Below are 14210 nucleotides of genomic sequence, written 5' to 3' on the forward strand. Positions count from 1 at the left end.
ACAAATATTAGAAGAATTCTTTGTCAGTCTTCATTTCTTCTTTGTTTCTTCATCAATTTTCACAAATTTTTCATAATTTAAAAATACCCCTATCACTTAATTTATTGTAACCTTTAAAAACTAGATGTTAAGAAGAAGAAAAATTCATAGACATAATTATAAATTAATAGACTAACTTGAACTATTATTAATCAGAACAAAAGTAAAGAGTACATTCTAGAGAGGAAAATAAAAACCTTAGCTAAAATTTACCAATTATTACAAAGACTACTACAACAATAACCTTGGTTTCTTTCAACAAGAAAATTGCTACGTAGGGCAAGATGAAAATAAATCTAATGCATACTTGGGTTTTTTCCTTGTGTATTCTTGTATGAAATAGAACTATATTTTTTTATCAGAAAGACACGACACATCTGGATAACATGAAGAACATGTTCCATGTGCATTAGTGCATGACGCATGTGGTTCCCCTCCATCAACACGGGTTATGTTAATATGATCGATTACAATGTTGTTGCAACCAATGTTAGGGTCACAATTTAATTGAACCGTATTTTCATTAACCGAGGTTCCTTGTATGTTGAGGTAAGTAACATCACTCACTTTAACTGCTTCGCTAGCACTATCATATTTATGAGGGTCATAATATTGATCAATAATTACAGGGTTCCTGACTTCTACAAGTGTAATATCTTCGTATGTGATCTTCCTCGCATACCCACTTCCGCCCTAATTCAAACAACAAAACATATATGTTACTCTGAGAATATTTTGAATTTGGATTTAACTAAACTCTACAAAATCAATTTATAGCATCAACATCTTATAGAATATAGTCGCAACAATTGTCAATTTGTTCAACCACATCCGATCTATGCTTACCTTCCATGTCTTGATTCTCGCTCCATTTAAAGTTCCCTTTAAGGTGCAATTTTTTACATATACCTCTTCAACAGTAGCATATTCTCCACCTTTTCCAAGGCTGCCGACACTAGATTCAATAAATTAAGATAATTCAAATGTTAATTGAACTATAACATATATAATGTGAAAAAAATTGAACTGTTAATATATATTAAATTTAAATTGTTTACCTGATGCCATGACCAGGTCCACAAAAAATATCAGTTATGTTAATGAAACTGGAGCCAGAGTTAATTGCGATGCAATCGTCGCCTAAAAATAATGGACAATAGTTAAGAAAAATCAAAATAAAAATAAACAAAGGGATTTTATCAAATAAGAACAATTAAAACAAGATAGAGGAGTAATAAATATTCCCTCCGTTCTTATTTATAAGACCCCTTGTACACATGTTAAAAAAATTTGGTAGTGCAACTAATGTGTATAATTTGGAATAAAAAATGGAAGTATTAATAAGATATATATTTGAAAAAAGGTAATAAATGGATATTGAAATTTATCAAAGGTCTTATCATTGGGGTTAAGAAAATGTTCCAAAATGATTTATGTATACGACCAAATGGAATATTAATAGCGATCGTCAAGAAATATAGAGTTGAGTTTATGTATTATACTGACCAGTTCTAATGGATAAACTCTTAATGATGATGTTTGATGAAGATGCGATATCAATCCCATCAGTGTTTGAACTATTTTCAGGCGCAGTTATTTGAAGATTGGAGATGGAAGTGGCTTTGCATGAATCTATACTTATATGATTTCTTGGGCTATTAATGTGATTCAAGTTGCTAATTGTTAGACTTTCACATCCAGTGAATTGAAAAGCCTGCATATGTGCACATATTATCACGAAGTTAAATAATTAGTTAAATATTAAACATTTCCATGAAGTAAAAACAATAATATATCAAAATCCAAATATTAGCTATATCATGTTTTTCAACTTACAGTTGGCCTATTACTTTCGTCATGAGGATATTTTTCCCACCAAGGGGCACCTTGGCCATCAATATTTCCTTCTCCATATACAACAAGACCATTTATTCTTGAAAATTGGACCCATGATGTCCTTTTATTATCTGCCCATTTCCAAGCCTCAATGCTTTTCGGAGCGGTGATAGTTCCTTTAATCTGTCAAGCCAAAAAAAAAACATCCTTAAAAATGTACATAGAAACATATCAAATAGAAAATTCGATAAAATAGATGAAACAACCACCATTATGGATGCTCAAACGCTCCTGTCAAAAAGATAAATGTTTTGACTTCTTTTTTTTTTATATGAAATGACATTATAAAATTTTAAGGAAATAATAAATTTTTAATTTCAATATTTCAACAAAGAGATTATAATAATTGTAAAGATTATTTTCTATGCATGGACTGCGTAAGCTATTTTTGCACATGTATCCATTCATATTGTCTTTTATTTTAGGTTTGTTTTTAAAATATCTCTACCAATATTTATTTTTTACTGTGTATACATATATTGTGTAATTTGATTGAATGTATTTGTGAAAATGTAGTATGTATACAAATTAAATTTTATATTATGATTTAAAAATTATACTTACGAAAACCATAATTTAACAAAATTATTCTATTTGTTTTTAAAATCTAAGTGTCAACTTATTTTGAAATAGATTAACTTTAATTCTGTCAAATATAGAGTACCTCAACTTGAATGGATGCAGATTTGCATGGACCTTCATAAGACAAAGGTTGCAACAAGAATGTTTTTCCTTCGGGTACGATGAGTGTTGGAGTGCCCTGAGTAGTACTACAGACATCGTTCCATGCTTTCACAAAAGCCTTTGTAAGGTGCAAAATAGTTTTAAATTGGTGTTAGTTTAAAAAAATATAATATCATAGAATAAATACAAAGTATAACCAAGATAATATCATGAAAAAACAATGAAATATTAAGTAAAAATAATATATACATCTGAATCATCAGTGTTGCCATCACTACAAGAAATCTTGCATTTTGCCAGGGGCGGAAGCCCTGTCAAAATGCAAAAATCCCTGGCAAATGGACGTTTGCCAGGAGTTTTGCCAGGAGCAGAATACCAAGCAAATCCGCTCATCGCAAATGACCCTGCCAGGGCTTTAGCTCCTGGCAAATGCGCCCCTGGCACAGGCCCTGGCACAACCCCTGGCAAAATGTAACTGCATAATTTCAGACCTCTCTGACGAATTCACTAGTCAATGCAGGCTTTTGCAGATGTATCTGCATCACATCAGTCTTTTTCAAAACATGTCAGGGACTTTGCCAGGGGTTAACCCCTGGCAAATTGTGTTCATTTAATTTTTAAAAAACGTTTTTTATTCGTTTAAAAAATAATAATATTAAAATTTAATATTTAAAATAATTTTAAAAAAGAATTTAAATTTTATTTTCGAAAATTAATTAAATTTAATTATGAAAATATTTAAAATAAACGTTTTTAAATTGTTTTTGTATTTCTTTTTTAAAAATTGATTTAATAATAAAAATTATTTAAAAAACGTTTTTAAAATGTTATTTTAATTTAATTGGTTTAGAAAAAGAAGCTAACAATGCAAATTAAAGCAATAGCACACATAAAATAATAAGTGCAGCAGCATTGCAATTAAAATTGTGCAAAATATTACATACATAAGTATCAAATAGGTAGAAATTGTACCGGGAAGTATAAGAAACTTCCCCAAATATTACCGACCAAGAAATTAAATAGATAAAGGCAAGAGAGAATATATCATAACAGTGGGACTTCAAAAAAAAAATAACAGTGGGACTTCAATCCTCCTCATCATCATCCTGATCATCATCCTCATCTCTATCCTCCTCATCTCTATCAACCGGATAAGGGTCAACATTGGGACTTAAAACCGGTGCTCTAGTGTGAGAGGGATCTTGAGCCTGCGCTTGCCTTAACTGAGCCAGCTGCTCCTCATATGACCTTTGGCGGGTAAGCAAGTCTTGCACAACGGCTGCTTGACTCGCCATCTGCTGCGCAAACTGCTCTTGTGTCAGTCTATGTATCAGTTCCCGCATCTCTGGCGTTAGCTCAGGCTGTTGGGAGGATCCTTCACCATGGTTGAGGCTAAGTCTTAGTGTTGACGCAACACTACCCTTCCGGTAGTTAGCGGCCAAGTTTCCAAGACCATATAGCTTTCCTTTCTTTTTCTCACCAGCAACTTTTGTCCAAGTGCGGAAGGACAAAGTGTGATCAACAGTTGACCCATTTTGAATAGCCTCAGCCAGCTGCCGATCGTACTCCTCCTGTTCAAATAATATAACAAAATAGTTTATGCTTTATAGTCTACTAAACCAACATTGAACAATAACTAGCAGTATCATCATCAACAATATAAATCTGTTTGGAAACTTAGTTCCAGAAAATGAATGGACTATAGTCTATAAATCTCAAGCAGTTATAATTTTCCAGTCATGACATTTTATAGACACATAAAGTTGAAAGAATACATAGGCTCCTCATATCAAAGCATATAATTTTATAGGTTTTGCACTTAAAAAGTACACCTAGGTTTGGGCTACCTACTAATTAGCTCATTAAGGCCTAAGCACATGTTTTCACTAACTAGCAGTTTCACAAACAAAGGGCAGCTAATAAACAGAGCAACAAAACCGCCAAAACTGCCAATAACGGAAACCGGTCTTGAGGCCAACATATACTAGTGAACAACACCAGCAGCATATCCCTGCCTCACTACCTATAGACCGAAAATAAAGCCCCAACCTGTACAAAATAATAGCTGAAAAAAAAACCATAATGTCCAGCCTAAAACCAGCAAAGCAGAAGCAGCTAAAACAGAACCGCAAAGCATCTAAAACAGAACCAATACAGGAAACAGAACCGCAAAGCAGCTAAAACCAGCACAGCAGAAGCTGATACGCACGCCAGTAGGAAACACACAGTCAGCCTCAACACAGGAAACAGCAGGGGACAAAAACGCAGCACTCGCGACACGTAAACATTTCATGTACAAAATAATAACATTAAGGCCTAAAATGTGACATATAATTATCAAAGATTACCTGCACTCTCCTAGCACGCTCATCGCAGTATTGGCCGGACCTATTTTTGTGTGTTTTGTCGTGAAGCTCGTTAATAAACGGATCCCGACATAACCTCCTAGCCTATTTGTCACAAGAAATAAAATTATGAAGTATTTAAACATTAAACATTAAATTAAATATGATATGAAAAAATAATTAAAAGTTCATTATTTTTACCAAACGCTCAGCATGCTCTCCGTTGCTTAAGCAACCACCAGTGTGAATGCATCCTCCATTTTCCGACGCCCGGTTCTTCTTTGCTTTCTCTGATTTTTCCTTGAACTCCTGAGACGCCCAGTACTTAACCAAGTCATCGAAGATAGGCGGGCCAATCCAATGTGGCCGCTTTCTTGTCTCCTCAAACCTCATACGGGCTCTTCTAAGCAAATCCGAAAAACGCGCAGAAGCTCTAATATGAAAATTACGCCGCATTATATCATGATACTCGGCTTTCCAAGAACACTTACCCTGCATTATAACATATTAAAGAAAATTAGTATAGTATAACAATTGTGCATATGAAATAAAATAGAAATTATGATATAGATTTAAAGTAACCTCAAAGAGCCTAAACCAGCGCTCTTTCTCATCCTCATCCACATCACCATATGTCTTCCAAAATTTATGATAGCAGTTATGGATGATGGCTCTGATAGCTTCAGCAGCCGGTTTGCAAGGCAAAAAGCTGATAAAAACTCATAATTAAACATTACTACAACTTAAAATATACATAAAATAATTGAAATTGAAGTATGTACGTAATATGATAATACTTACGAGTTTCCACTAGGCTTTAAGATGAATCGACCATGAGAATCTCTCGGATAATCCGGGAAAACTTCATCAACCACCTCTCCACCACCATCCTCTTCGACCATATTATTTTGTTGTAGTTGTTGTGGGTTTTGTTGTTGTTGGGGTTGTGGTGGGTTTTGTTGTTGTTGGGGAAAGAGTGGGTTTTGTTGTGGAGGAATTTGTTGTTGTTGGGGTTGTGGTGGGTTTTGTTGTTGTAGGGGAAAAAGTGGGTTTTGTTGTGGAGGAATTTGTTGTTGGTGGGGAAAGGGAATGTTTTGTAGTGGAGGGATTAGTTGTTGTTGGGGAAAGGGAATGTTTTGTGGTGGGACTGAATATGGTGGGATATGATAGCTGGTCCCAAAAGGAGGTATGGTGCCATAATATCCTGGATGTACGGGAGGGCCCATGTAAGTGGGAGGAGGAGCAGAATCCATAGCAGGAGCCGCTGCACTACCCTGGGAGGACGCAGATGATCCATGGCTTGAAGATGCATTAGAACTAGCAGGCATGGGGTTTAATCCCGCTTCTGTTGCTGGGTCCACAACATGTGTACTATACCGCTTCCTGTTATTGCCCTTGCTCTTTCCTTTATGTTTCGGAGGCATTCCTAGATATTTATCAATAAGAAAACATCATATCAAAACAAGAAATCATCATAACATAGTTAAACATTGAACAAAATAAGCGACAAATTCAACATCAAAACTCTAATTAGATTAGAGGTCAAGCTCATAGTCATATCCATCAAATTCTAACAAATCAATCTCCAAAGCGACAAATTCAACATCAAAACTCTAATTTGACAAGTAATCAAATATATTCCCTTACATCTCCAAAGCCACAAAATCACAACACCAACACACTCTAAATTGGAACTACAGCTGCAAAGATAAAACCAAACAAACCTGCTGCTGTCGAGAAGCTATAGCAGCGGCGGCAACACTCTAAATTTACCCAGAATTACTGACCGAAAACTAACAGACATCAGGAGAATATATAACAAAACACGGCAGCAGCACCACTATAGATAAGCAAGAGGCACCCCAAATTCCTTAAAACTACTAGTATTTTGCTCAAATCTCAAATCTGTTTATAAACTTTCTATGAAACATCAAACACCCTCCATGTATGGATCAATTCAAGAGTCCTTTCAATATTTTAGCATGTAGATTATTTCTCATTTTCACAGATCAGCCATTTCAATAGGTGCAATCTTCAATGTCAATACAAATACAAAAAAACAAAGAAAAATGTGAGTTTTGGAGCCAGTTCAGCATAACAGCCATAATAATACAGTCATGACTAAAATCTTTCGACGTGAATGAGCACATGTGATGTAGCAGTCACCTCCAACGATGCAATACATTATAGAAACAAAAATCTGCCTAAACTAACTGCTGCAATATATGGTCCTTAATTGCAAAAACGATTTCTCTCTAGTGTTAGGATAAAACACAGTGACAACTGTCAATATTTTTCAGGCGTGGTAGCAAGCTTGGGAAAAGCCCTTTAAAATTGAGATCTCTCCTTTGTTAGTGAAATAAACAAACAAATTATTTATCCAACACACCCAGAGGGGGAAATAAGACCCCAAAATCATGCAAACTAAGACGGATTCCAAAGAGTTTTACAGAAATTGCAATAGCACATTTGATATGCGCGCCACATTTCATCATAACATTGAAAGAAGTTACAGTAAACAGTAAGCATGAACAAAATAAGCATCACATTGAAAGAAGTTACACATTACAGATCTATGAACAAAATAAATATCACATTGAAAGGGTTCAACCAAAGAAAGAGCGTTGTTGATGAACGGCGGAAAGAGACATCTAAAGATCTAAAGAAGATTTCAGAAAGATTGAAAACATGGGGTCAAGAAGTGACAAACCTGATGAATGGCGGCGGTGAGGAACGACGGCGGCGTTTGACGGTGAAGGAAGGATGCAGCGCTCTTGAGAGAGTGAAGGAAGGAAGAGAGAACAGCTGAAGGAAGGTGCGGCCGGAAAGAATGAAGGACGAAAAAGACAAGCTGAAGCTTTTAGGGATTTTAGGGTTTGATGCAAATGTCAAAAATACCCTTGTCCTTTTGGTAAAACCAAGGACAATCTTGTATTTTCACTTTAAATGCAATAGCGATTATAAACCGCTACGTAGCGTTGCGCCGCTATTGGCCGCTATTAACTACTATGAATTAAACAACGTACATATTCATTCATATTGAAAATAATATCATTGCAATTAGAACAATATAAAACTAAGTCAACAATACACCAATTATAATAATACAAGAATACATTAATTATAATCCAAAAACACTTTCGTTGACTTGATCCCCTTCATCCATATCCCCTTCAATATTAGGCTCTTCCAAACCAACATCATCCTCGTCATTTTCATCTTCATTAGGAGCTAACAAAACAGCTGGATCAACATGATCCCCTTCAACTTGTGCATCACGCCAACCTGTGACTGGCTCAACTTCAATTAACTCATTAACATTTGAAATTTCATCAACTTGCTCAACTTCATCGGTTGGGTCTTCAGTCTCAATGCGACCCCTTGGTTTTGTTTTGATTGCAACCGACCACCCTCGTTTGCGTGGTTGCGTTGGGGGATAAGGAACATAGTACACCTGCCTAACATTATGTGCCATGATAAAAGGATCATACACATTATACTTTTTGTCCACTCGAATGTCAACGTTGTGGCTTATTTTGTTCATTTTTGTCCACCTAGGCGAGGGATCAAACCACTCACAATAAAATAACACCACTTTATCCTGATTGTAAAATAACTCGTAAACGTGTTTGACCACGCCATAGAAGTCATCTGCACCTCCTTCTGTAACTCCTTTTACATATACACCACTGTTATATGTCTTCTTCCCCTCACTCCATGATTGGGTATGAAATTTATATCCATTTACAAAGTATGTATGATATTCAGTGGCACATTGTAAAGGACCTTGAGCTAAACCTCTTAAACGAAGTATTTCATCCGTTGGTTCGGCATCGAATACTTTTTGTTTGAACCAACCAGGAAAATATTCATGTATGTAACCAGGTGAATCATCACCAAATTCTTCATAAAAGGTATTAAATTCCCTATACCAAAATTAAAAACAAAGTTAGACGTGTTTTAACTTAATAAATAATGTAATGGAAAAAATGTGTAATAGTTTGTTTTATACTCACTCAAGGTATGGTTTAACCTCAGCGCAATTAATTAAGACATGAACATGAGCTGATCGGTACTCTTTCGGATCTACCATCCAATGTTCCCTCGCCTTGCCAGAGTGGCGACCAGGTAGATTGAAAACTGATAAGGTCAACGGGTCTCTTTCACCATCAACATAAACTTCATTTCGTGTAGTGGTTGGAACAAGCACACGGTCGATGAAGTAATGACCAAGAAAGTATGAGGTTTCCTTATGAACGTACACAGCAACGATTGATCCTTCAATTCTAGCCCTATTTTGAATAGATCGTTTTGAATCTCCCATGAATCTTTCAAAAGGGTACATCCACCTATATTGAACAGGCCCGCCAAGCTTAGCCTCATATGCCAGATGCACCACAAGATGTTCCATAGAGTCAAAAAAACCTGGGGGAAAAATTTGCTCAAGCTGACAGAGTATGATTGGAATTAACTTGTCTAATTTCTCAAGTTCATCGACTCTCAAAGTTGAAGCACAAATGTTTTTAAAAAATTGACTGATCTCAGTGAGTGGATTTAACACATGGGAGGGAAGTGAACTAAATGCAATTGGGAGTAAGTGCTCCATGAAAACATGATTATCATGACTTTTCATTCCAATTACCCTTCCAGTTTTAACATCGGCACACCTGCCCAAGTTAGAACAATATCCGTCAGGCATTCTCAAATCTTTCAACCATTGACAAACTGCCTTAGCTTCTTCAGAAGTTAGAGTGTATAATGCCTTAGGTTTCAACAGCTTTCCATTCGGTTGAGGTTTTAACTCCAAGTCCCTTCTTTTACAATACACTTCTAAGTCTTTTCTGGCTTTCTCATTATCTTTTGTCTTCCCTTTAACATCCATCACTGTGTTAAATATGTTGTCAAAAAAATTCTTCTCAATGTGCATTACATCAAGATTATGTCTGAGCAAGTTATCTTTCCAATAAGGGAGGTCCCAAAATATACTCTTTTTTGTCCAGTGGTGGTCAACTCCGTATCCTGGTATTGGGACAGTTGTGCCAAAATCAGCGACTTTAGGATAATCACTAACTCTTGTGCACACCTCTTCTGATGTGATGTTAGGGGGCGGGCCAACTACTACTCTCTTATCCTTCAGGAAGCCATTCTTACTTCTTCTAAACGGGTGATTATGAGGCAAGAAACAACGATGATCAAACCACGAACTCTTCCCTCCATTTTCCAAAGTAAACGCCTTCCTATTTTCCATACAATGTGGACAAGCCATTTTCCCATGAGTGCTCCAACCAGACAACATGCCATACGCTGGAAAATCATTAATTGTCCACATCAAAGATGCTCTCATTAGAAAATTCTGTTTGGTTGAAATATCATATGTCAATTCTCCAATCCACAACCTCCTCAAATCATCAATTAAAGGTTCTAGAAACACATCTATGCCTGCTTTAGGATTATCTGGGCCTGGAACAACACACGCCAAATACATGTACGGCTTTGTCATGCACATTTCTGGAGGGAGATTGTAGGGGGTTACAATGATAGGCCAACAAGAATAGGGTTTCCCTGATGCCTGGATATATGGAGTGAAACCATCAGAGCACAATCCAAGTCTTACATTACGCGGATCTGCTGCAAAATCAGGATATACTTCATCAAAGTGTTTCCAAGCTTCACCATCAGATGGATGTCGCATGACTTCGGGAATTTTGTTTGAATGATGCCACGTCATATGACTAGCAGTTTTCATCGATGCAAACAATCTTTGTAATCTTGGTATTATTGGCAAGTAAAACATTGTCTTATTCGGAACCCTCCCACTCCTGGTTAGACGATACCGTGGACTCTGACAAAATTTGCATTCCACCAATGCTCCGTCATTTTTCCCAAATTCATTGTTATAAAACAACATGCAGCCGTTTATGCAACAATCAATCTTATCAACTTTTAATCCCAACCTCATCACCAACCTCTCAGCATCATAATAAGTTTCTGGCAAATTATCTTTAAAAGGAGTTACATCCAACAACATCTCTGTAATGTCATCCACACCTTTATCAGCAACACTATAATTTGCCTTATGAGCTAAAAGTCTGACACACATTGATAACTTTGATTGCGTACACCCTTCAAACAGCGGGACATTACATTCACTCAACAACTGGTAAAATCTCTGGGCTTGCTCATTTGGGGGTTGTTCGCCTTGTTCATCTTCAACATCATCATTGTAAGACAATTCCACACCTAAAGCATCAGCGACCATATCATTCATCATGTTGAATTGTTCATCGTTGAATTGCTCGTTGTCATCCACATTTATTCCACTACTCGAAGCTTGCGCATTGACTCCCGCCCCAAAATTTTGAAATTGTTCACCGTTATAAATCCAAACCCAATAATCAGGCATAAATCCAACTTTCTCCAAGTGTTTCTTCACTTCATTGGGGTCGGTCTTTATATATCTACACGCACATTTCAGACACGGACATCTTATCCCTCCCTCATCTTTACAAACTTGTTGTCCCCATGCCCATGAAATAAATCCGTGAACTCCTTCTACAAAATGAGATTTTAATCCTCTTCTTCCCGGAAACGTTCTGTCATACATCCAACTACGATAATACTGATAATACTCCATCTTTGGCACCTTCAGCTATAACGTTCACATATATAACAATTAGTTTTTTTTTTTTTCACTAACTATCGCTACTAACACAAATTTTTTCAATAAACACTTTTTATACTTTTTCATTTAAGTTATTTTTTTAATTCTAATTACTTATTAATAAAATCAGTTTTATACTTATTCATTTAAATTATTTTTTTAATTCTAATTACTTATAATAAAATCAGTTTAATACTTATTACACCAATAAATTTAAAATTTTAATAAATAACATATTTTTTAATTAAACTTTAAAAAAGACGATTTTAAATAATAAAAACATTTTTTATAAAAAAAATTTGATTCTGGTTTTTTCTTTTGTTTTAACATATATACCAAATAAAAAGAAACTAATAGATCTAATAAAAAAACTAATAGATCTAATAAAAAAACACATATTCAACATACATTTTAAAAAAAAAAAAAACATATATTCAAGAGATGATCTAGACAAAAACAAACATCTATTCAACATGCATTAATACTTAGCTTCACCAAAAAATAACATGCATATTTATTATTAAATACAACAACAAATATAAAATTATAAGCCAATATAAAAAAATAAAATAGAAGCATAAAAATGTAGGTGTAGTAATTTACCAAAGTGAAAGAAATTAGTGTTGTTGAAGAAGAGAGTGTTTCGTGGAGAGTAGTTTTTGGTGGTTTATGTTCTAAGAGAAATTTTTTTCTCTGCGTGCTATGACCAAAATGAAAGGGAACGATACTGAAATAAAAGGGAACGATGCAATTGTATAGATGGAATTGTATTAGATGCAATTTGCCAGGGGTTATCCGAGGGTCTTGCCCCTGGCAAACCGCCACAGACCCCAACGGCTCTCCAGTCAACTCATCGCATCACTACAATACAGGCTACATACAGGCTATTCACGTAGCCTTTGCAGGTTGGGCTGACAAATTTGCAGGCTTTGCAATTTGCCAGGGGTTTTTCGTGGCACAACCCCTGGCAAAGTGTTGTACCGTCCTGCTTTTCCTGACCACACAAGAATCTTTTCTGCTCCATGCATTTTGCCACGACTTTTGTGAGGGGTTGCCCCTGGCAACTTTGCCAGGAGTTTTCCCTGGCATAGCTCCTGGCAAATTTGCCAGGACCTCTTGCTCCTGGCATTGATCCCTGGCAATATGCAAGATTTCTTGTAGTGCATCCCCAGTGGCACCATATTTAAGAACATTAAAGTTAGAATCATCGTTAAGTGTTATTCTAGCATGCAAGCAGTGTGAAGCAACGACAAACATTAAAAGGGTAAATAGACTCTTCATATTTTATATGAAAATACTAATATAATATATCGAGAAAATGTGATGGTATAGACTTGTGAAGTGAAAAGTGCAGAAATGATTACAATTTATAGACTATTTTAGAGTACCAAATGGAGGAAAATAGCACAATTACTAAGAATTAAAAAAAAATATATTCTTCCTAGGAAGGAAATTTTAAATCATGGCTTCACCAAATCAACATTTTCCTAGAAAAAAAATAACATTTGAGATTGGCTAAAGAAAAAATTACTTTTAATCTTTTAGGTATTTTAACAAACATAAGAATTTAGTAAGAAGCAATATCCTAAATAAAAAAAAGAATCAATATCCGATTACATTCTTTGTATAAAAAATATCCAATACGTTGACAAGAAAATGAAATTTTATTTTCGATTTCCGCAATTCTAGTACTATAATAATAAATAGTTGCTTTATACAAAGATTTTCCGTATTGGATATTTTTTATACAAAGAATGTAATCGGATATTGATTCTTTTTTTTTTTTTTATTTAGGATATTGCTTCTTACTAAATTCTTATGTTTGTTAAAATACCTAAAAGATTAAAAGTAATTTTTTCTTTAGCCAATCTCAAATGTTATTTTTTTCCGTGATCATAACTAAATTGGTAGGGACATCACATTCTATATTCAGAGGCCGAAGTTGGAACTTCGGATACCCCATTTATTCTAAATAAAAAAGGATTTACTATTATAGAGGAATATGGATATGAATAAGGAATGGATTGTCAATTTCTTTATTATGAAATTTGAAATATACAAAAAAGTTTATTAACTAGCAAACTTGTTATAGAATGGATTTGAAATTGATTTGGGTTGACTTATTTATAAATTTTGTTATATTAACTAGCAAAAAGACGGACATTCACGTGCCCGTTTTTCCTCTCTTTTTATTATGCTGATGCTTGTAGATTATCAACGATATTTTATAAAAAAAATTTGCGTGTCAATTACAAACGATATTTTATATAAATTTTTTGATATAGATAAAAAATTATAAGTATAGATACTTGTGGCTTTCATATGTAACAAACTCAACAAACCATATTAATATTTTTCAATGTCTTTTAAACAAAATATTCAATGACAATAATAATATAACAAATATAACAAATTTTTATTTCTTTTTCAATAACACCAATAATATAATATTATAAAAAAAAATTGTTTAAGGGTATAATTGAAAGAACATAAATGTCAGCCCAAAATCTCCCCGAAACCCCCTATTTTCTGTATATATGGTATAGATATACCCATCTGATTATTGTTATAAAAAATGCATTAAT

At 34.7% G+C, this 14210-nt stretch overlaps 4 protein-coding genes across 4 annotated transcripts; all 4 read right to left on the reverse strand.

The window, feature by feature from the left end:
* Positions 1-358: 358 nt before the first annotated feature.
* On the reverse strand, positions 359-12906 carry LOC146921308 (putative polygalacturonase At3g15720). Its single transcript, XM_085710769.1, has 8 exons — positions 12795-12906; positions 2869-2894; positions 2600-2737; positions 1876-2058; positions 1546-1753; positions 1098-1179; positions 886-994; positions 359-732 (listed from the first exon to the last, which is right to left on the reverse strand). The coding sequence occupies exons 1-8, from the start codon at positions 12904-12906 to the stop codon at positions 385-387; spliced, it is 1206 nt and encodes a 401-aa protein (XP_085566895.1). The 3' UTR covers positions 359-384.
* LOC146921309 (uncharacterized) lies at positions 3693-7788 on the reverse strand. The gene is made up of 6 exons (XM_085714724.1): positions 7675-7788; positions 5766-6390; positions 5547-5673; positions 5166-5456; positions 4968-5069; positions 3693-4190 (listed from the first exon to the last, which is right to left on the reverse strand). The coding sequence occupies exons 2-6, from the start codon at positions 6386-6388 to the stop codon at positions 3705-3707; spliced, it is 1629 nt and encodes a 542-aa protein (XP_085570850.1). The 5' UTR covers positions 6389-6390; positions 7675-7788; the 3' UTR covers positions 3693-3704.
* On the reverse strand, positions 7992-8898 carry LOC146921310 (uncharacterized; the record flags this gene model as incomplete). The annotated part of the gene is made up of 1 exon (XM_085710505.1): positions 7992-8898. A coding segment is annotated over one exon (813 nt), but the record flags the coding sequence as incomplete, so codon positions are not given.
* Positions 8906-11648, reverse strand: LOC146921311 (uncharacterized). The gene has a single exon (XM_085714723.1). It carries the CDS (start codon positions 11596-11598, stop codon positions 8977-8979), a length of 2622 nt encoding a protein of 873 aa, XP_085570849.1. The 5' UTR covers positions 11599-11648; the 3' UTR covers positions 8906-8976.
* Positions 12907-14210: the final 1304 nt, after the last annotated feature.

This window comes from Medicago sativa, chromosome 5 (assembly GCF_051527215.1).
Source record: "Medicago sativa cultivar Bolivia chromosome 5, Bolivia_mono, whole genome shotgun sequence".
NCBI lineage: Eukaryota > Viridiplantae > Streptophyta > Magnoliopsida > Fabales > Fabaceae > Medicago > Medicago sativa.